The 21,787-nt window shown below is 46.8% G+C and overlaps 1 protein-coding gene across 1 annotated transcript in view; it reads right to left on the reverse strand.

Annotated features, from left to right (window-relative positions):
* LOC147693574 (solute carrier organic anion transporter family member 2B1-like) overlaps positions 1–21,787 on the reverse strand; it is a 457,504-nt gene that overhangs the window by 228,534 nt on the left and 207,183 nt on the right. Inside the window, exon 4 of the mRNA XM_086933236.1 lies at positions 8,930–9,092. Within this exon, the coding sequence (XP_086789362.1) occupies positions 8,930–9,092 (163 nt within the window). The remainder of the gene's footprint in view (positions 1–8,929; positions 9,093–21,787) is intronic.

Below are 21,787 nucleotides of genomic sequence, written 5' to 3' on the forward strand. Positions count from 1 at the left end.
TTCATATGAACTCAGAGGTTCAAGATGACCACACTACAGGGGCCAATACCACAAATTCAAATGGGGTATTTTATGGCCACAATACATTTGAAAGACTCTTACGTACACATCACCATGAATAGAAGTCCCAAAAGATTCCTCAGACTCAAGGAACACTACCAGTTCAAGGTCCTGACCTTCGGAATAAAGTCAGCACAAAGAGTAGACACAAAGTGCCTAGCAATAGTAGCAGCACACATACAGCGGTAGGCAAGACACATCTATCCCTACCTAGATGACTAATTGGTAAGAGAAAATTCATACAAACAATGCACACAACATATCCAACTAGTCATAACAACTCTTTTTCAACTAGGGTTTTCAATTCACATGGAATAGTCACCAACCGAACCAGAACAGGGAAGGGTTATCTTGGGTGCAAGATTAAATACAACACTCAGGAAAGCCTTCTCAGTGAGAAGAGAACAATAGCACTTCTGAAGGAGACACAACTCTACTGGAAGGGGCAAGCTCTGACAGTGAGGATGGTGGGAAAGCTGATGGGAACGATGGCTTCACATGAGACCACTTCAGCAATGATTGCAGAGTCAATGGTCACAATCAACAGGGAGTTTGGAAGATAAAGTGGTTGTCATGCATAAAATAAAAAAGTGTGGTGGAACAGAGCACATATACTACAAGGAAGGAATTTTACACAGCCACATCCTATACTGACCATAACAACAGGTGCCTCAGGTAAGAGATGGTGGGTGCAGATGAACAACCTCAAAGTCAGGGGGATCTGAAAGGACCAGGATGCAGTACAACACATCAATGTCCTAGAACTGAAGACAATATTCCTAGACTTAAAGACTTAAACGCCTTTCAGAAATAGCTCCGGGGGAAAACCATATTGTTCGAACAGACAACACAACCACCATGTTTTATATAAACAGACAAGGAGGGACCCAGCTGATACCACTGTCAAGACTAGCAGAAGAAATATGGATCTGCACCATCCAAAGAGAATGCAGATGGTAGCTCTCCACCTAGCAGGGAAGGACAATACAGAAGCAGACAGACTAAGCAGACAAGCTTCATGGTCTCACGAGTGGGAACTGAGCAAAACTGTACTCAAAGATTTTTCACAGATGGGGAACACCTAAAATGAATCTCTTTGCAACTATCCAGAATGCAAAATGCCACCACTTTACCTCTAGACAACAGTATCACTGATCACTCGGGTATGCACTCTCAATAAACTGGTCTGGGAAATATTTGTAAACTTTTCCTCCGATACCATTGCGCCATAAGGTGATCAGCAAATGCAGGAGCAGCAACATGACACAAACTGATTGCACAACAGTGGGCAAGGCAGCTGTATTTCTCAGATCTGATAAACCTGTCACATGGGTGGTTTTACAGACTACCAATCAGACCAGACTTGTCAATGCAAAAAGGAAAGTTTTACCATCCAGGAATAGAGTCCTTATGTCGGACAGCATGGCTCCTGAAGACGTAGAATTTACACACCAAAAACTACCAGAAAAGATAATGGCTGTCCTGAAGAAGACAAAAAACTAGAACATGTTATTCAGCAAAATGAGAAAGATTCTCACTATTGTGCAGGAAAGAAGTATTTTGTAAAAGAATATACAAGCAAAAGACAGTTCTAAGATAATTAACACACCTTTTAGACTCTAAAATTTAGAGTGTAGACTAACCTATTCATCCGTGAAGGTGCATTTGGCAGTAGTAGGGGCATACTCTAGAGGTCACATTAAAAGACGTTTTTTCACGTCACCAGTCATCAAACGGTTCTTGAAAGGAGCAAAAAGAATTGCACCCTCAAAAAGGGTACCAGCTACAACCTGGAATTTAATGATAGTTCTCACACAATTAATGAAAGCACTCTTCGAACCATTACATAAGACATCTGTACAAATGCTTACACTAAGGACTGCTTTTTTAGTGGCCTTTACATAACTACGCAGAGATAGTGAGTTACAAGCACTCACAATACAGGAACCCTACTTTCGGATACTGAAGGACAAAATTGTCATGAGAACAGACTTGCAGTTCTTGCCAAAGTTGATCTCACAATTCCACATGAGTCAGAGTATTCAGATAGCAAGTTTCATTCAGAAACCAAAGACACATGCAGAAAGAACATTAAACACTCTGGGGCAGATTTATGTTAACTGGCGCATCCCGAGGGATGCGCCAGTTAACATGCGCCACAGTGCGCCACAGCTACGCCACCCATGGTGCGCCGCATTTATGATGCGGCGCACCATGGGGAAAAAACGGCACAGATGCGGGACGCGTCTGTGCTGGAAATGTGGCGCATTGCTGGAGTTGCGTCGCAAGTGCGACGCAGCTCCAGCAAGGCTCGGGGGTACACCATGTGCACAATGCTGCGTCAAGACCTACGCCTGCTTCAAGCAGGCGCAGGGTTTTGACGCAGCATTGCCCTGAAAGTGACTGAGTGAAATCTCATAGATTTCACTCAGCCACTTTCAGGAGGCGTTCCTGCGCAGGAACGCCCCCCCCCTGCGCAGGAACGCCTCCTCATGGCGCAGTGCTGTACAACGTGACGCATCTCCTAGATGCGTCACGTTGTAAATAGGGCGCAGGGATGCGCCACATTTCCGTGCCGTTGCGTCACGCAACGGCGGCGTAAACGTGGCGCAAGCCCTTCATAAATCTGCCCCTCTAGATGCAAGGCGAGCAGTAATGGATTACATAGAAAGGAGAAAGGCTCATAGAAAGACAAAGCAACTTGTCCTGTCATTTGCAAATAATTTCCTAGGAAGACCAGTAACAAAGAACTCAATTGCAAGATGGATTGTGCAAACAATCCAATTATGTGACAAACAGGCATGTGTGACACTTTAAAGCAATCCTGGTGCACTCTCAACAAGAAAGAAGGGAGGTACATTGGCTTTCCTAGCAAATACTCCGCATCAAGACATTTGTATGGCAGCAAACTTGTCATCAGTGTACAGGTTCACAACACACTACTGTGTGGACATTCAGATTAACAAAGAACCATAAGTAGGCCAACATGTCTTACAACATCTCGTTTTAAATCAATGCTCATTTTCAACCCAACCACCATTGTAGTAAAAACTGCTACAAAATCAATGCACAGCATGTGAATCCAGAAAAGATTCATGCTCTAAAACATATAGGGGTAGATGCATCAAACTATTTTCTTGTTGCAAACGCTGCGAATCGCTAAAAAGCAGCGTTTGCGACCAAAAATTTGGAAAATGGAATGTAGCAAGAAAAAAGCCTCGCAATATTAAGGAATCGCAAATTTTGCGATTCCTTAATATTGTGTAAGCATTTAAGGAATCGCAAATTGCGATTCCTTAATTGCTATGTATGAAGCATATAAGTTTTGCGAATTCAGGCTAAGAAATTGCAAATGACCACCAACTTGTGGTTGGTGGTAATTTGCTAATTTTTTTATAAATGCACATTTTGCAATTTGTAAAGGTGCCATGTGACGCTCATACATGCCCTTAGGGCATGTATGTGCGCCATATGCGCACACATGTCAATTTCAGGGGGTGCAGCAGGGTGTCCTTAAGACACCCTTGAAATTATTCTCAATTTGCGATTTGCAAATTGCGAATCGCAAATTGGGAATAATTTAACATGAATGGGAAATTATTCCTTAATTGCGATTGGAATCGGGTGTCCGTGTGGGTTGCTCTATATTGGTCAGACCAGTCAAAAGGTGAAGGCTAGAGTATTGCAACATTGTAGTAGGATCAGGTGCAATGTTGTTGGGCCCCCTCTAGTAGAACACTTTCAGTCCAAGCAACATTCTGCCAATAGCCTCAGATGGGTAGTAATTTAGTGGTTTACACTCGGCCCTAGGGGTGGCAATATCTCTGACATTATGAACCTACAGTAGTGCAAATGGATGCATTATATGGACACTATTTAAAACGGTCTTAATGAACAGGAGGAAGCTAGTAGGCAAATACCATTACTACCCTTGGGTTAACACAGTTTATGCCTTTTTCCATTGTTAATATTGGTGTGCTGTGCATTTTGGAAGATCGCTGTCATCCGGTGTCACCTCTTTCTTTCTGGCCAACATGGAAGGTTTCATAATGGGGGGCCTGATGTACATGACAGGTCCAGGTACAAGACAACATACATTTATTTTGTTAATAGGCGTATATGATTATTATTATCCATGTTAATAGGATTATATGAATATTATTATCCATGTTAACACACTAATGATATGTTTATTCACACATGATCCCAGCAGCAAACATGATGTTCTGTGTGCAATAAAATGTGCTGCTTGACACCTGTATAACAAGTTTTTATTGTGATGCCAACATTATGATTTACAATGTGATTGCTCTGACATTGGAACACTGGGTCAGAATTAATGTGTTTAACAATACAAGCATGCATGACCAGCCTTCTTTCTTACATCTTTCGTCTGTCCACACCCAGTCGTATAGTTGCCAACACAAACTAAAGAGTTACATCTCCATACAACCATTTTTATTTAGATGGTGGCCGTGAAAATTGATCTAGTGACGCACGTAGTCTTGATGACGTATAGGCATGGCTATTGCTGGCATATGCGTCATTGTTGGTGTCAGCATTTAGCTTCTGCGTCCTGGTCACGGCATCCACAGTGGGAGGTGTGGTCTCTATGCCATAATGACTGTCGCGCCTCTGAAGAGTGCAATGAGCACGAAATGCATCAGGCGTGAATCGAAAGGAATGCTGTAAACGGGATCCAACAGCCGATCCGGCTTTTACCTCATGAAGGTTGCTGCAGTGGATGTCAGAGTTCGTCTCCACAGGTGGGAACCTTGGAGCTTTAATTTTTATGCGGCCTCCCAGCCGTTGGAGATGCACCGGTAATTTGAGGCCACGGAACTCCGAATCACGGAGTCTCAATGTGCAGGCATCTATAGAGCATTGACAAGCTGGATGTGCAAGTAGAGGCCCATTGGTGGGCTGAAAATCTATCAGGCAGCGGCACTCAACTGAGGCACACACTACAAGACCCACAAACCAGCGCAGACTCATTTGAGTCGCCCATTGGAAGGTTCATATTTTTAAGTGGGCGGTGTGGTCTCTATGCCATAATGACTGTTGTGCCTCTGAAGAGTGAAATGAGCACGAAAAGCGTCAGGCGTGAATTGACAGGCATGCTGTAAACTGGATCCACCCGTCGATCTGGCTTCTACCTCATGAAGGTTGCTGCACTGGATGTCAGAGTGCATCTCCACAGGTGGGAACCTTGGAGCCTTGGTTTAACGATACGCGCCTGCATGACCGAGCTTCTTTCTTACATTTTTAGTCTGTCCACACCCGGTTGTATAGTTGCCAACACAAACTAAAAAGTTACATCTCCATACAAGCATTTTTATTAAGATGGTGTCCGTAAAAATTCATCTAGTGACGTGCATAGTCACGATGACGTATCGGCATGGCTATTGCTGGCATATGCGTCATTGTTGGTGTCAGCATTTAGCTTCTGCAAGACAAAGGTGTCCCGGTCACGTCGTGCACGTTTCCACATCGCCCTGACCTCTATGTAAAGGGAGTCTGCTGCTCTGCCCGCATTAGACTTCAGCTAAGTTGAGGAGCAAGGAGTAAATAAGGTATGGTGGAGGGCCCTATCAATGGTCTTTGATATGCAGGTTTCTTAGCCCATCAATAGACTGGACGGAGGCTTACCGATTGCTGCCATTGCAGTATTTTCTCTCCTGCCATGAGGAACTTATGAAGCTTTCAGATAAGGAGTGAGGATTGCCCTGTGTGTATACTGTTATCCCACACCTAGTGCCAGTCGGGTGCTGTTCTATGCTCTTTTATGAATATTGAATTGCTCCTTGTGCAAACGGGTGGTTGGGATTGCTCATAAGTTGGGTTGACACATCAATCAGCGTTAGCACCCATTTCTGCACACTAATGTATAGGTTCTGGGCTTGCCCATCCATACGTTGTGCACAGTGTTCCACATTAAATCCATTTGTAGTTGCAGAGAGGTCCCTCACTAAGTTATTTTTACTCCTAGAGCCGAGTTGATTAAATCCATATATGATACTTCCTATTATCTCATCAAGACTAAGCCTTGAATTGCAGCATTGCCTTTAATGACGATGACGCTTTGATGTGAGTATGGGCCATTTATCGCAACTTCATACATGATGATGTAAATGATTGAGCACTGACGGGCCACCACATTTTATGTTTTTCAGTGTAGACACCGCTGGTGTCCCTCTCTGTTCATTCTTGGAGCTACTTAGCCCACATTTTCCACTATCTTACACTGAACAACCTACAGTGTCTTAATATAGGTTAGCATTCATTGCTATTTTACTGGAATATAATACCCCCTAATACTGTGACGGAGTAGTGACCATTGGCTTGCTACCTTGCAGGTTGCCCATACTATCGGTCCAGAGGAAGACCCAGCAGAAGGGATCAAATTACCTCTTCCACATGGGGTCGAAGCGTCAACTTTTTTCGTGCTAAAGCGACCTGTACTATGTACATATGAGCCTAGTGGTGGATAGCAGGCATGAGCGAATTTTGCGAATCTCGCGTTCGCGAATTTTGCGGATTTGCGAACTCGCAATCCGCAAAATCTGCGAATTCTCGCGAATTTGCGGATTTTTTTTTGTATGTTCGCACGGGTTGCTGCAAGTTCGCGAGGGTTTTGTACAATTTCGCAAATTGCGAAATTGTACAAAACGCGTGCGAACTTGCAGCAACCCGTGCGAACACAATTATATGGAGAGAAAGAAGCTCCTGGCCACAGGAACAGCACGGGGATTGCGCTCATGAAAGTCAAGGATGCAAAGGCCTCTACCCAGCATCACAGCTGATTTTCCACAGTAGATTTGGGAAGAGGCACACCTGTCCCGCCTCGAAGACGCTCATGATTGTTTTTGGGCTAATTAATGAGTCACTGATTTTGAGCATCAACTAGTTCGAGCGACCATGCAAAGGCCGCCCTCTACCCAGCATCACAGCTGATTTTCCACGGTAGATTTGGGAAGAGGCACACCTGTCCAGCCTCGAAGACGCTCAGGATTGTTTTTGGGCTAATGAATGAGTCACTGAATGTGAGCAACTAGTTTGAGTGACCATGTGTGTGTTACTATGCAATCGCCCTGAAGGGCGCAGGGGTCCCTTGAGTGACCTGTGTGAGGCTGTGCCTGCAACTATTTTACAATGGCGCCAGCAAGCTGCCAGCGCCGTTGTAAAATAGTTACAAAGTTAGCTTGCACAGGAAGCACTTAGATAAAATAAAGCAGCACCTGCTTCGTTTTATCTAGTGGTTCCTGTGCAAGCTAACTTTGTAACTATTTTACAACGGCGCTGGCAGCTTGCTGGCGCCATTGTAAAATAGTTGCATGAGTGGGGGTTCAACTTTTGAACCCGTTACGGTTGCGGATTTTTTTTTGCGGATTTTGCGGGAAATCCGCAAAATTCGCGGATTGCGGATTTCCCAAAAATCCGCAAAATCCGCGAGCGTAACGGATTTCCCGCTCATGCTTAGTGGATAGGCTCATTACTGAATTAGGCTTCCACAACTTGTTGGCCTCATTACTAATTTTTCATGTACTTTGCTAGACAGGTCATATCTTTTAACATTGTAACGTTGTATAGGACTTATACCTTATGTTCTTCTTTCCTCACTATTCCTTCACTTCACACGCACACCCTTGATCACTTTGAGTGGAGAAGTGTGGCTCAATGGTTAGAGCGGCAGACCCTGATGCAGAGGTCTGGCCAGGACCAGGGGTCAATTCCCGCCTCAGGTGGGTCTTGGGCTAAAATGTCTCCGGACCTGACAATTCTCGCCTCGGTGCCTATTCTAATCATGGGTCCCACGCTGCAACTCTGGGCAATAGCTTGCTTAATCTCCACAACGGCCCCAACAGCGCCAGGATGCCTGGCCTCACCTTGGGGGGTCCCAGGAGTGGGCACTTCACATGGAAAGGCCAGGATGGGTTCCAGAGCGGTATGTGTACAGCGCTGTGATACCCCTTGGGGTGATTGTGCGCTATATAAGCACTACAACATTTACAACATAAGGAGAGAACAGACATTCTCCATTTCTTTGCAAATATAGAGTATTATTCTGATTACTCCCTTTCACCCAAAGCAGCATATTTGGTTGCTGCCCAGCATGGCATGAAAGATAGTAAATACGCCCAGTAATCTTTTCACAAAAGGCAGCATTCTACCGTGTGGTTGTTGCTGATGGTAACATGCACCTAAAGATGAAGAGTACTAAAGATCCCTTTTATGAAAAACTAATGGCTAGGATTGGGTACACCCAAAAAGTAGCAACATTAACAGTTTTTCAGCAGTAGCCTCAAACAGAAGCATTTACTCGTGCTAATTTACTAGCAAATGTGTACACAATTGTGCATTTTTAACAAAACTGCATTTGCAGAATAAGATTTATCTTTTTACATGTGGAAAATATTTTCCCGGTAGAGTACAACTTAGTCTGTGCTCCAGTTCAGGGATAAGAGATAAGTAGGACAGGGATTAACTCCTGAAACTGACAGCAGTACATCTATGACAGCATGCTGGGTAGAACCTGCCTTTTGAAACTGTTGTGGACATTCAAATTCACAAGTTTATGGGCACTCACTAACTTTCAATGTCATCAGACCTAGGCCCTATCTGTGCCCCAGTGAGCAGATTTACTGGTGGAAAAATGCATATGAGTAAACTTCCTTTGAAGTTATTAGTTAATTTGTGAATACATATCATTAATTTAAGCATGCACCACAAGCTATGGTGCTCTTAAGTTTATCTCTGCTACAGAAATGGATTCATGTATCGGGTCCCAGGTGTCTGGCGTCCTGTTTCTAAAGTAATAAACAACAATAGCTTGCATTTCAAACAATATCTGTAAAGAGTAAGTACTTACTGGCAATAGACTGGTCATATTCATATGGTCCCACCATAAAGTGAGGAAGGGACATGATAAATGCAGCAACACAAATTACCAAGGCTCCACAACCAATCACGCGAGGCCTATGGACTCTGCTTCCGAAGAAACTGACAAAGACAATTAGACACACATTTCCAATCTGCAAAAGAAAATGGAGATGGTTACTTAGTAAAAGAAAGTGCAGCATTAATTCTACATTCTATATGCTCTAAACGTGACTAATTTTACAATAAATCAAAATTGTGAATCCTGATAATATAAGGATCTGTATTGACCATTAATTGCACTTCCCCACTTTGGGGTGAGGAATGCAAACTCGTTGTTTTGTAAGATACATATTGTGTCCTCAGTTAATACATCAATTCAATTGTGTTGCATATACACCATGAAATGATCCACATACATTAAGGCTCATACTTTGGGAAGTCACACATGATTCCAACCATTGATACACGCACACTGAAACTCAACTTCACCACCAGAACCATTCTAACTCCATTTTAATGTAATTAATATGTGTATTACTCTTTGTCAAAGACATATTTGGAAGCCAAATGTCATAATTCGAAATGCAAATGGTTAGAAATGGGATTTCTGGCTAGCTGAGACACCACTCTAGTCAGAATAAGGGAGTTACACTTCTAAAATAACCCCTGCTCACCCGCTTGGTAGCTTGGCATGAGCAGCCAGGCTTGTCTTAGAGGCAGTGTGTAAAGCATTTGCACATAACCAACAGTAAAACAATGTACGCAGTCTACACCACACCAGTTTAGAAAAATATCAAATTTTTATATACTTATGACAAGACCAAATACAATATATATCCACAATACTATACTTCAAAATCTTCAGTGTTCAAAATATGCTTTAAAAATAAGTCCTCGATTTTGATAGCTCCGTCTGGGGCTATCACGTCGTCGTGAACAACAAATCCAAAAACAGGTCTGGCTGACCGCGGGGTCTCAGGCCAGCTACAGTATCGGGAAGACCCACAAGCAGTACCTTTCAGAGATGCAGGGCGATGGGGCCCTTGAAGTCACTCATGTTGCAGGTCGAACTCCTTTCTGATGCCATCCGGAGCGCTGGCGCCAACAGGCATCGGGTGCTTCGGTGTGAAGCGCAGCGGAGCCTCCAGGTCATGTTGCGAGCAGCGGCTCGTTGGCGGCGTCACATAGCATCGTCGGCGAGACCAGGATCAGGGTGCGAGATGGAGGCGGTGCTCGTCACGGTGCTAGCAGGTCACGGTGCAAGCAGCGGCGTTGTCATTGCTGAAGCGCTTTTGTCGTCTAACAAACTAGAGTCGATGACACTGGGGTCGGTGGGCCAATGCTGCGTTGTGGGATGAGGGCGGTGAGTCGTGTAAGTTACGAGTGGTGCCCCCGAACCACGGTGCAAGCAGCGGCATCAATTTTGGCGGGAAGTGACGGTGTCAGGAAGGCCATGGCGTCATCATGTAGTGAGGCGGTGCTGAGTGCGGGCCCACAGGTCACGGTGCGAGGAGCGGCTCAGTGATGGCATCAGCATGTGTCGTCGGTGAGACCAGGGTCGCTGTGCAGCATGGCGGCGGTGCCTTCTGCAGTGCTAAAGCTTTGGCGTGAAGCAAGGCGGTGCGTAGTGCGGTGCCCACAGGTCACGGTTCGAGCAGCAGCTCAGTGATGGCATCAGCAGACGTTGTCGGTGAGGCCAGGGTCACGGTGCGCCATTGCAGCAGTGCCCTCTGCGATGCCTTCAGGACACAGGGTCAGCAGGGTCATTGTAGACGTCATCAAGTGGTGTTCTTTGGGTTGTAGCACTAAACACACAGTCCCCAGTGCTGCGGGTCAAATAACCTGAAGTCTTTGCTGTTCCTGAGACTTCGTGAACAGGGGGCAAGCTCTACCTCAAGCCCTTGGAGAGTCTCACCAATTTGGTTGCAGAAAGTGTAGTCCAGGCCTTTCACTGCCCTAGACAGAAGCAGCCACTGCAGGTCAGCCCATCAAGGCAGGCAGCAAAGCGGTCGTTCCTTTCAGAAGTTTCCCTGGCTCTTCTTCTGTGCAGTCTTCTTGATCCAGATGAGTTCTAATGTTCAGGGGTCTGGAACCCAGTATTTGTACACAAAAATCCTTTGATCTTCCAGGCAGAGGGTGTCCGTGTCCGGCCAGAACCAGTTGGGCCTTCTCTGGCATGAATTCCTGACAGGAGGTGGAGACGGCTTTGTCAGAGGCAGACCAGGCCGTTTGAGGTGCAAGTAAATCCCCTCCCTCTTCCCCCATCGCAACCCAGGTCTATTTAGCCCTTTCCTGACCTATCTAGACTATCGGGAGCCACCCTGCTCCCTCGCCATATGTCGTCCGAAAACCAGACAGGCAATCCACATTCCAGCAGAGGCACATGGGATGACCGAGCAAAATAATAACCACTTTCTAAAAGTGGCCTTTATGAACTCAGAAAAGGGCACCCTCGCTAAAGGCTGCGTCTTTAGACGCTGAGTTCAGGCATACCAAACTTCATTCAATTATACCTTTTTCGGGCTACGTACATGGGTGGCACAATCTGTGCCGCAGGCCAATGAGTAGCGGTTGACTCACAAGCCCCGGCACCCGCAGTGCCCTTTACTGGGGACTGACAAGTAAGTCACACATCCAATCATAACACAATTTACCACATAAGCACCAGCGCTTTACCACTGATCAGCAGTGCGAAAAGCGCACAGAAATGTTATACCAGCAAAAACAGAGTCAAAAGCGGGAGGGCAGAAAGCAAAAACTCGGGGGAAACATGCCAAAAGATGCTAAGTCTAACACAAATTAACAGCCATTATAGGTTTGTATTCCCCCCACTTTGAAATGTCTGAGAAGAAGTGGATTGCTAAAAATAGACTTATGCATTTCAGAATAATTGAGATTAGCAGCTAATCCTCTAGACCACACATCTTCCCAATAGCTTTGTGTAGGAAAGTGCCCTTTTTGACATGGACACCCTGAATTTTTGCCTGATATTTGATGTGATTTCGACTCAAAGTGAACTGGATCCATGACAACCAGGTCCCCTGTGCCTGAGCTCTTTCCCAAATCTATACAGTTGTTCCCCCAATTGGCAAACACATTAGCACCTTCTTTAAGTTCCTAGTGAGTGGTACCCCTTGTACCTAGGGCCTTAGGTACCATAGACAGTCCATAAGGACTGCCACTCGAATTGTGCCACCCTAAGGGACTCCTCACCAAGTACATGCAAGGCTGCCAGTGGAGGCTGTGGGCCCGATTCACAGAACTAACTTAAGACAAAATCCTAAACTTACTACTTTTGGTATTCACAGAAGTTAGGATTTTGTCTTAAGTTTGTCTTAAGGCAGACTTAAGACAGACTTAAGACAAAATCCTAACTTAAGTCTGTCTTAAGTCTGTCTTAACCCCTTCCATGCTGCTGACGGAACGGTTCCGTCATGCACTACGGGTGAGCTGTGCGGATGACGGAACCGTTCTGTCATGACTCCGCCCGCGCAAGGCGGAGTCAGCATGGGCGGGGAATTCCGCCCGCACGGAAGGGGTTAAGTCTGTCTTAAGACAAAATTCTAACTTCTGTGAATACCAAAAGTAGTAAGTTTAGAATTTTGTCCTAAATTAGTTCTGTGAATCGGCCCCGTTGTGTCTTGGTGCAGATAAAAGTGAAAACCCGACATGTCACACATCCCTGTGTGCCATGTCCCCTAACACCTCATATGATATTTGTAAGTCAGCCTGTATAGTTCCTATATTCCCAATAGGCTCTGCGCATTGGAATTATATATCCTATAGTTTAGACGTAGGACTGAGGTTGAACAGGTCTCTATCGAATATATTAGACTTAATTGTGAGTGCCAGCTAGCTCAGAGGTCACTAGAAACTTTCTCGAATTCACAAGAAGGGATTAGTTTCTGACAACTGCATAAACATGACAACTTTGTTTCTCCAAGATAAAACTGATCTTCAGAGTCGTGGAAACAATAGATATATATTTCACTCAGTCAATCGTGCATGCTTTGTTTCACCAGAGTTGCAGAGAAATAGATAGACGGGCGTTTTCAATAAAAGGATTTATTAAACAGTCTTTTTTCTCAAGCATAAGAAATGAACTGCTACAATCGTAAAACTGGTTGTAAAATATAATGCATACAGTATAAAGAGTAGGATAAAATAATACTGTAGGAGCATTGTATGGTTCCCAAACCATAGATAAATACATACATAAATAACAGAGGCTAAAAGTACTCAACTGGTACTTTTAAAATACCCCTACCCCGGTGTACCTAACCTAAGCTTAGTACGCGGGAAGAAGTAAGTGAGGTGTAGCATAAATGTAGTATTATTTTGCCAAGAATCTGTCCAAGATTTCTCCTAGGGTCTAATCAGCTCCGTATCTTATTTTAGAATGGAGAAGGTCAGTCTTGGGACTCGATTTCCCAACAACCCATAAGGGTAGCTTGGAAACACTGGAGCTGGATTTCTCTGCAGGAGAAAAGACAGCATCTCTCTGTGCATCTGCTGAAGGGTCGGCTTCCTTCGGCACTTGCTGTAGCAGGATGCGTCGGGCAAGTAGATAGTCGAACTGCTCCAAACCACTGTGTGTTTGCTAAGGCAAGTGTGGGCATATTTATACCTTGAAGTTGCGGAGTTTGACGTAGGGGTGGACATTATAACGTCATCAAAGAGTCTCAGTTCTTTGAAAACTCAATGACTTCTTGGACAAGTCAGTTCTCAAGCAAGGGAAAGTCTCTAGCTCCTTACGCCGAGTTTTCCAAGAAATCGTTGTAGACTTTCGGAACTACTGGAAGTAGCCCTGCCATATTTGGACTGCATGAGCTATGCCTAAATATGGTTATGATTTCTATGCCTATATAAGGATATGGTGATGTATACCTATATAAGGGCATGAATCTGGAAAATTACACTAGGGCCCTAAAATGATACATAACAAGCCCTACAGCAGGCCTAACAGGCTTAAGGAAGGGTGCTTAATCTTATATGTGAGGGCACATCTACATAAGCAGATATGCCCCTGTGCTGGCCAGTCCAATTACTACCAGTGGAAATGACCAGGAAAGCCATTTTAAACCATTCACTGGACACTGGTGAAAATGGGTTTCCCAGTTATACGATAGCTTCACTGAAGATAGGGATGTTTGGTATCAAACATCTCGTATTGACGAGCCAACTCTTATTCCAGTGGTGGACTTATCAATAAAATACAGGGTTATGCCCACTTCCCACAGGAAGTTTGCATATAGAGGGTGTAGACACCGGAAACATAGGTAACCCATTGGCTACTACATGTCACTACCCTTAACTCCCCTAAATTGAGTATTTAGGTAGACTCCTTGAGCCAGAACTTTAGATTTGATGCACCTAAAGCTGAAGAGAACAAGGAAGATCCACTGACCCAAGAACTGATGACCTGCTGTGGAGTTTTGGTGTGAAACCCTGCCTGCCTGCAGGAGCCTCAACAAACATGGTGAAATGCCTCGTCCTGCTGCTGTTTAACTTCTTAGAACCCTAGAAGAGTACCAGCCCTTTGCAGATTGTCTAAGAACTCTCTTAGAGTAGGGGACCTACTCCCCTGAAAATGCAGGCGCTGGAAAGCAGAGTCTGGTCCACCGCCTTGCAGCTCCCTGGTCCGTCCGATGTCGCAGAGAACCAGGAAGTGGTACCCATGCTCTGGAAGGTCAGTTGTGTCTTCCCACCAAGTGTGAGGACACCAGGACCAACTAGAGCCATGCAGCATCAATACCCAGGGTACAGGAACAAAGACCAACAGTAAAGAGTCCAGTCAGGACACCAACTGCCCAGGAAGCAAGCAGCTCTCTAGGGGTGTCAGCATCCCTGAGACCTTCTTCAAGAGTAGCCCAGCAGTCCTGATTATACACCTGCTATCCGTTTGCCCCTGACAGCAAGGAGAACTAGTACACATACCGCCTGGCTGACCTATCTGCTCTCGACATAGCCCGCCCAGCCTTGGTAACAACAAACCAGCTGTGCCCCCTTGTCATAAAGGCTCTTGCGACCCAATCCCCCACTTAGGAGCCCTCTGACTTGCCTACAAGTCCAACTGTGTAGTCTGTTCCTTGGTAGACCAACTACCAACTCCCCCAGCACCCTTACTGCCGACCAAATCCAGGATGCTCCTGACGGACTGCTGGTAGAACTTTGGACCTTGGCTTACTGCTACTCCGAATCCAGATGATGAAACTTTGAAAACATGTATACTGAATGCTATGCATACATGCTTTTTCCTTCCATAAGATTGCATTGTGTGTAAAAATGGATGACTTTTAACTATTTACTTACCTGTGATAATTTCAAGTTCTTGGTGTGAATATATATACAAAAACAGGTCTATTTTTCTTGGATTTATTCTTGAATGTGTGTCTCATTTATTGCCCAATGAATACAACAAATGCTAAGCACTAACCTCTGAAAAGCTTACCTTCTCACCAACACTGCAAAACAGAGCACTAATATTATCGACTTTAGCCTCTGTAAGCACATTTTGGACTCACTGGACTCTGCAAAGTGTACTTCTTTTTAGTGCACTATATAGAAAGCCAGGTTCTGGTTTACGCTCCACAAAACCTTTGCGTACTATACCATGTGCATAGATTGTTAATAATACCATTAAAAGTCAAGGGCACTTGTCATATGTACCGAAGAGTACAAATAATCTAATAAACAATAGTTTAGCATTAACCCTTTGTGTTATCACTTTTTCTGAAACTTCATTTAATAATTATTGATTGGTCATACATAAAGCAAGGGTTAAGTTGCAAATTGGCACACTGAAAATTTACAATCATGTATGCACATGGATTCTAGTCCTGTTTTTAATGTCCAGTGAATTAACTCAATATTATGTAATATTTTATGATATGTCACTCCATTTGATATATCACTGAGTATCAAAAACTAACTTCTAGCACTTGCTGTATATTTCTGGATTTTGACTTCGTGATAACCGACTCACATAACAAATATTCTGCTTTACTGTTGCACATAAACTCTATGCACTAATCTCTGTACATAGGAGATCGGATTGTGCATTCACGATACTGATCCTGGTATTGGATGTACCTCTACGCCTAATGTGTCTTACATAGGAGCTTCTTTGATTAGATGCAGAAGGCCATATTAGTCTGAATGATAAAATATCATACACAACCATATTCACATGGATACTATTTACTGATGTAAAACAAGTTATAAGAAAAAGCATTGATAATGTTCAATTGAACTTGAATGAAACACATTGGTTGGATTCTTTAGTTTTTCGAACTTACAATTTTAATGTTGGATTTAAATAAAGGAGGAGGTTTTCGAAAAAATGTACTTGAAAAGTTATTTTTCTGTGGGTGCTCATTCCACTATTTCTTTCTAAACATCAGAAAAAAGGCTTTGGGGGTGTCATTTTTGATAAAAGAAAAAAGAATACATTGTCAATAGCCTCAGTTGTTGCGGGGGGCGTGGCTAGCAAGCCACCATAGCGGACGGAGTTTGTTAGAGCTCCGGTGCCGCCGGGAGGAGAAATATCCTGTTGGCCACGACGAGGGGCCGATTGGACACACTGGTGACTGCAACCTGCTTCGGGTGCTCCCCGCTCGCCTCGCTGCAAGTTTGGAGGGTCTAGGAGCAAGGAGCCCTAAGATACATTGAGTGGGATCCTGCGGCCTGGCGCTGCACTGTAAGCCGGGGCCTCAAGTGCGAAGTGAGCCTGGGACGCCGGGCAGGAAGGATTGCGGCAAAGACGTGCGCCATGCGCCAGAGGTCGACTCCTGCTGCGGATACCCCGCCTGTCTTGATGTAGGCGGTGGAAACTGTGGAGGCTGCGGTGCGGAGATCCTGGGAGCCTACGGAGGAGAGGGAGGAACCCGAGGCCTGACCCCCTGGCTGCAGACCGGGGCCTCGAGTACGGGCTGAACCCGGAACGCTGAGGGCGGCCTGGCGCTGTGGGGAGAGCTCACCTACGACACGACTCTGGGCGCCCCACCGCCTAACAGCGGGATGAGCAATAACACGGCCCGGAAAGCCCAACAATCCTGACCTCGGTTCCTGGACGCCTGGAGGGGGCCGCCGGAGGTGTGGAGCCGACACCCGGAGGTGAGCGCTACTGAGGGGAGGCCCTACACCGGGTCCACACGATACGGCCGATGCCCAAGGAGGGACCCAGAGTGCCGTAGAGTCCACTTTTGAGCACCGCCGACCCTCTCCCCCCTTCTCCTCCTTCTGTGCCGTCCCCCCCCTCCCCACTGACATTGCCGGGGCTGGGGTGCGGGGAAGACTACGGGGACCCTGATTGAGGCTGGGAGCATGATGCAGACAACTGCAATTACCCTGAACTAACAGAGGGAGCCCGCTGCAGGGGCACTGCTATCCTGGGAGCGACCACGTCCAAGACATAGGGAACACAGGGGCTCGGCAGGGGGGAAACCCAGGAGACAAGCACACGGCAGGTGGTGAGTGAGCACTCTGCGATGTGTTCCCGGCGACACACACACAGACCATTTGACGCTGATCATGGTGCGGAAGGGCCTGAAAGCTACGGATGGCAGGGATGGGGCGTTTGCGGGACCCAGTTTGGATGCAGACCCGAAGGGCTCCACTGCACTGACACTAACCTCCACACCCTCGGATACCCAGAGGGACAACAAACTGGATCTAATACTCAAAGAGATAAGGGAATCCAGAGCTGCGATGGAGACGCAAATGGGCACCCTTGCCACTGGTCTCTCCTTGCTCAAGGATGATCACGGGAAGCTGGCGGATAAAGTCAAAGACCAGGGGCTGACGCTGGCGGACCTTGCCCCGACGGTGGCGGAACACACGGACTCCATTCAGCAAATCCAGCACCAGGTGAAATCCCTGATGGAACGCGTAGAGGATGCCGAAGGGCGCAATCGACGCAACAACATCCGCGTCATTGGCCTTCCGGAACGCAGCGAGGGACCCCACGTGACGGAGTTTATGGAGAAGTGATTCCGTGAGAATGTCGCCGACGAGGGGCTGTCGCCGTTCTTCTGTGTAGAAAGAGCTCATAGGATCCCTACTGGCCGACCGAGACTGGGACAGCCACCGCGTCCATTGATAGTTAAGATTCTGAATTACTGCGACAGGGACATGCTACTTAATTAGGCCCGAATAAAATCCATCAAAGAGTATGAGAACAAACGTATCTCACTGTATCCGGACTATACCAACCAGGTGCAGAAACAGCGATCCTCTTACTACGAGGTAAAGAAGAGGCTCCAGAGAGCCAAGCTCCGCTACGCCCTGCTCTTCCCTGCGTGCCTAAAGGTGATACATGACAACAAAACCCACTTTTTTGAAAGCCCCACGGATGTGGAAGAGTGGATGGAAGTGATGGATATCGAAGATCATCTGGACTCGGCGCAAGGATCACCGGACAATGGATCTAAAGACGGCTCAGCTCACGGGAAGGCCGGCCCCGACACCAATAATGACGACCAGAGACGGCGCAAACCTACTGCCCGCCAACAAAAGCAAGGACAGGTAGAGGCCGTAGCAGCGGTGGGCTCTTTCAGAGAGGGACGAGAGACAGTCAATACAGACACTGAAGATAGCACTGTACATTCGGACTCAGACAATAGTGTGGTGCTGTTCCCGACTGTGACGCCCAGGTCGGCAGAGGATCTTCTGGACAATCCCCAAGACTAACTCCTCCAACGGACCGGACCTGGAACCCCAGGCCACGCTGATATACTTTTATGTGTAAACTGTTGGCACAGCAAAGCTGTGAGGGGTGGGGGGAACTCCCAAGTGAGACACATATATGTATCTTCTTATTGTCGATGTATAGATCAAGATACCATGTTGGGGAGGGCAGGGGACTTTCTTACATATTGTTCCTGGGACGGGACCTGTATACTTCCTGAACTCCTCCCCCGTGAAAAGCGGCTGCCAGCACTAGTTGGCTCTAAAGGTAACTCCCGGAGGCACCGTTGAGCCGACGGCGAAAACAAGTATGGCTCTTTGGACACGGCCTATGCTACGCCAACCCCCCACTAGCGTATGCACCGTAATGTTTTTACTATGTTTCAATGTTCACTGTTTGGCACAGCAAAGTTCAGAGGCTGCGCCTCCAGAGTTGGGGTTTGGGATAGGGAGGGAACTGTCTCCTGGTTGACACTGAGGATATACACACTGCAACACAGAAAGACACTCGTTATGACACCTACATTTGGTTATGGCTGACAAGGGAGGGAAATACAGACTAGTTACCTGGAATGTGCGAGGGCTAGGCGCAGTCCAGAAAAGACACGCCTTCTTGCTCCGCCAACAAGCGCACATAGTATTCCTGCAGGAATCACATCTAACACAATCAGATACACTGCTACTAAGGAAGAAATGGAAGGGAACTATATTTTCTACAACATACTGTGCATTCTCTCGGGGGGGCCATGATATGGGTACGACACGGCACCCCGTTGGAAGAATTAGAACGACGAACGGATGAACAAGGGCGATATATACTAGTGAAGGGTACTCTGGATGGGACAATGGTAGTCTTGGGTAGCATTTATGCCCCGAACTTCGATCAAGACAGATTTCTCACTGCTGTGGGCCGGGCACTGGCAGACTGGGTGGACATCCCCTGGTTACTGGGAGGGGACTGGAACATGATATTAGATGTGGACTTGGACAGATCGCACCCCCCTCTCCAGGCGACAGGGATACACAGGCTGGCTGAGTCATTCGGGGCGTGGCTCCAGGGATGGGGAATGACCGATATCTGGCGTACCTTATATCCTACACACAAGGAATACTCATATTACTCTCCAGTGCACAACCTACATACCCGTTTGGACAGATTTATCTGCTCTAACTCAGTAGTGACCAAATGTATCTCCTCGGACTACCTCGCTAAAACATTCTCGGACCATAGGCCGCTGACACTGGACGTACACTGGGGAAAGGTGCTCTCACCCGTGCCTACCTGGAGGCTTCACCCCCCCCTACTTGAGGATGGCCCGTTCCGCACACATCTCTCCGACACATTGACTGATTACTTTAATGAGAACTGGGACTCTACGGCCTCAAATTTGATAGTGTGGGATGCAATGAAGGCTGTGGTGCGGGGGGCCGCTATTGGCCGATTGGTAGGAGCTAGACAGGAACTCCATGGTAAACTTTGTGATGTGGAGAATAGACTCAAAGCACTTGAGACCGCAGTGGGCCTGGACCCTGACCGTAGGGCCGACCTGCAATTATGTAACATAGAACATGCGGAACTCCTGGAAACCTTAAGGGTGATGGACTACAGGAGCTATCTGAGACGCCAACAGGCTGAAGCGGACAGATCTGGCGCCTTGCTAGCTCGTCTGATCAGAGACGCCCCTGAGAGCCCTATGATAACGAGCATCCGAGATGTAACAGGCGACTTGGTGCATACACAACTTGAAATTAACAGTGTGTTTAAGACCCACTTAGAAAAACTCTATGCCCCCCCCCCCTACAGGTGACAAGGAGGACATGATGGCCTTCCTGGGAGAACTAACAATCCCGGCCCTAACCCAGGAAGTCAAGGCGACACTAGCCGGACCCATAACGCAGCAAAAAATCAAAGTGGCCATCCACACACTTAACAAGGGTAAGACCCCGGGTATGGATGGACTGCCTGGGGAGTTTTACCAAACGTACTCAGACGTTTTGGCGCCTGTGCTAGAGAAAATATATAAACTTGCTTACGAGGCTGGTCACTAACCCACCACGACTATGCAGGCTCTGGTGATATCTATCCCGAAACCCGGCAGGGACACTTTGGAGGTGGGTAATTATAGGCCCCTCTCTATGCTCTCCACGGAGTACAAGATCCTCAGTAAAGCTATCGCCCTACGTATACAAAACCATCTCCCTGGCCTGATTCACACTGACCAGTGTGGCTTCCTCCCGGAAAGGAGCACCTCCCCAAATTCGAGACGACTCCATGCCCTAATGACGACCACCCCCCAGGAGCTGCCACATGCGGGCTGCATAGCCCTGGACCTCCGTCAGGCCTTTGATTCCCTGACGTGGGATTTTATGTTCGAAGTCCTAAGCCGCTTTGGCTTCCCAGATGCACTCCTTAAGTGGATTCGCCTGCTATACGCGAACCCGACAGCTCGGGCACGCACTGGGCGATATACCTCGGGCAGTTATGGCATATACAGGGGCACCCGACAGGGCTGCCCGCTGTCACCGCTGCTGTTCGTGCTAACGCTAGAACCCCTGGCAATTGCGCTCTGAACTAGAGCTGCGGAGATGGGCATACCAGTTGGAGACACTAATAACCTAGTCTCTATATATGCGGACGACATCCTGTTGTTCCTCCGGAACCTAGGAGGGGACCGCTCGCACCTAGCGACTATCTTCGAACGCTTTGCGGTTATGTCTGGCTTGGCCATAAACCCGGGGAAATCTCTGGGCTTCTATTTTCGAGAAGGGCAGCGGCCTTCGCATATACAATTTGGGGCCTATGAGATCCAAGTGGCACCAACCACGTTTAAGTACCTTGGGATAAATGTATACCGGACCCCAGAAGATCAGATTGAGGGTAACGTTTGAAGAGCGATCAATGGCCTCCGAGGAAGTGTAAATTTCTGGACATCCCTACCCCTATCTGTAATGGGATGGGTGGCGGTCTCGAAAATGGTCCTGCTTCCCCAGATACTGTACTATTTTGTAAACCTACCGGTGTTGCTTCCACAACAAATTTTTACTACACTAAATACAATATTGATCAACCTCGTCTGGGGTTCGGGGAGGAGGGGAGTAAGCCTTAAGAAACTGCAACTGAGCACCAGACAGGGAGGCCTGGGTGTACCCGACCTACGGA

Source organism: Lissotriton vulgaris, chromosome 8 (genome assembly GCF_964263255.1).
Source record: "Lissotriton vulgaris chromosome 8, aLisVul1.2, whole genome shotgun sequence".
Lineage (NCBI taxonomy): Eukaryota > Metazoa > Chordata > Amphibia > Caudata > Salamandridae > Lissotriton > Lissotriton vulgaris.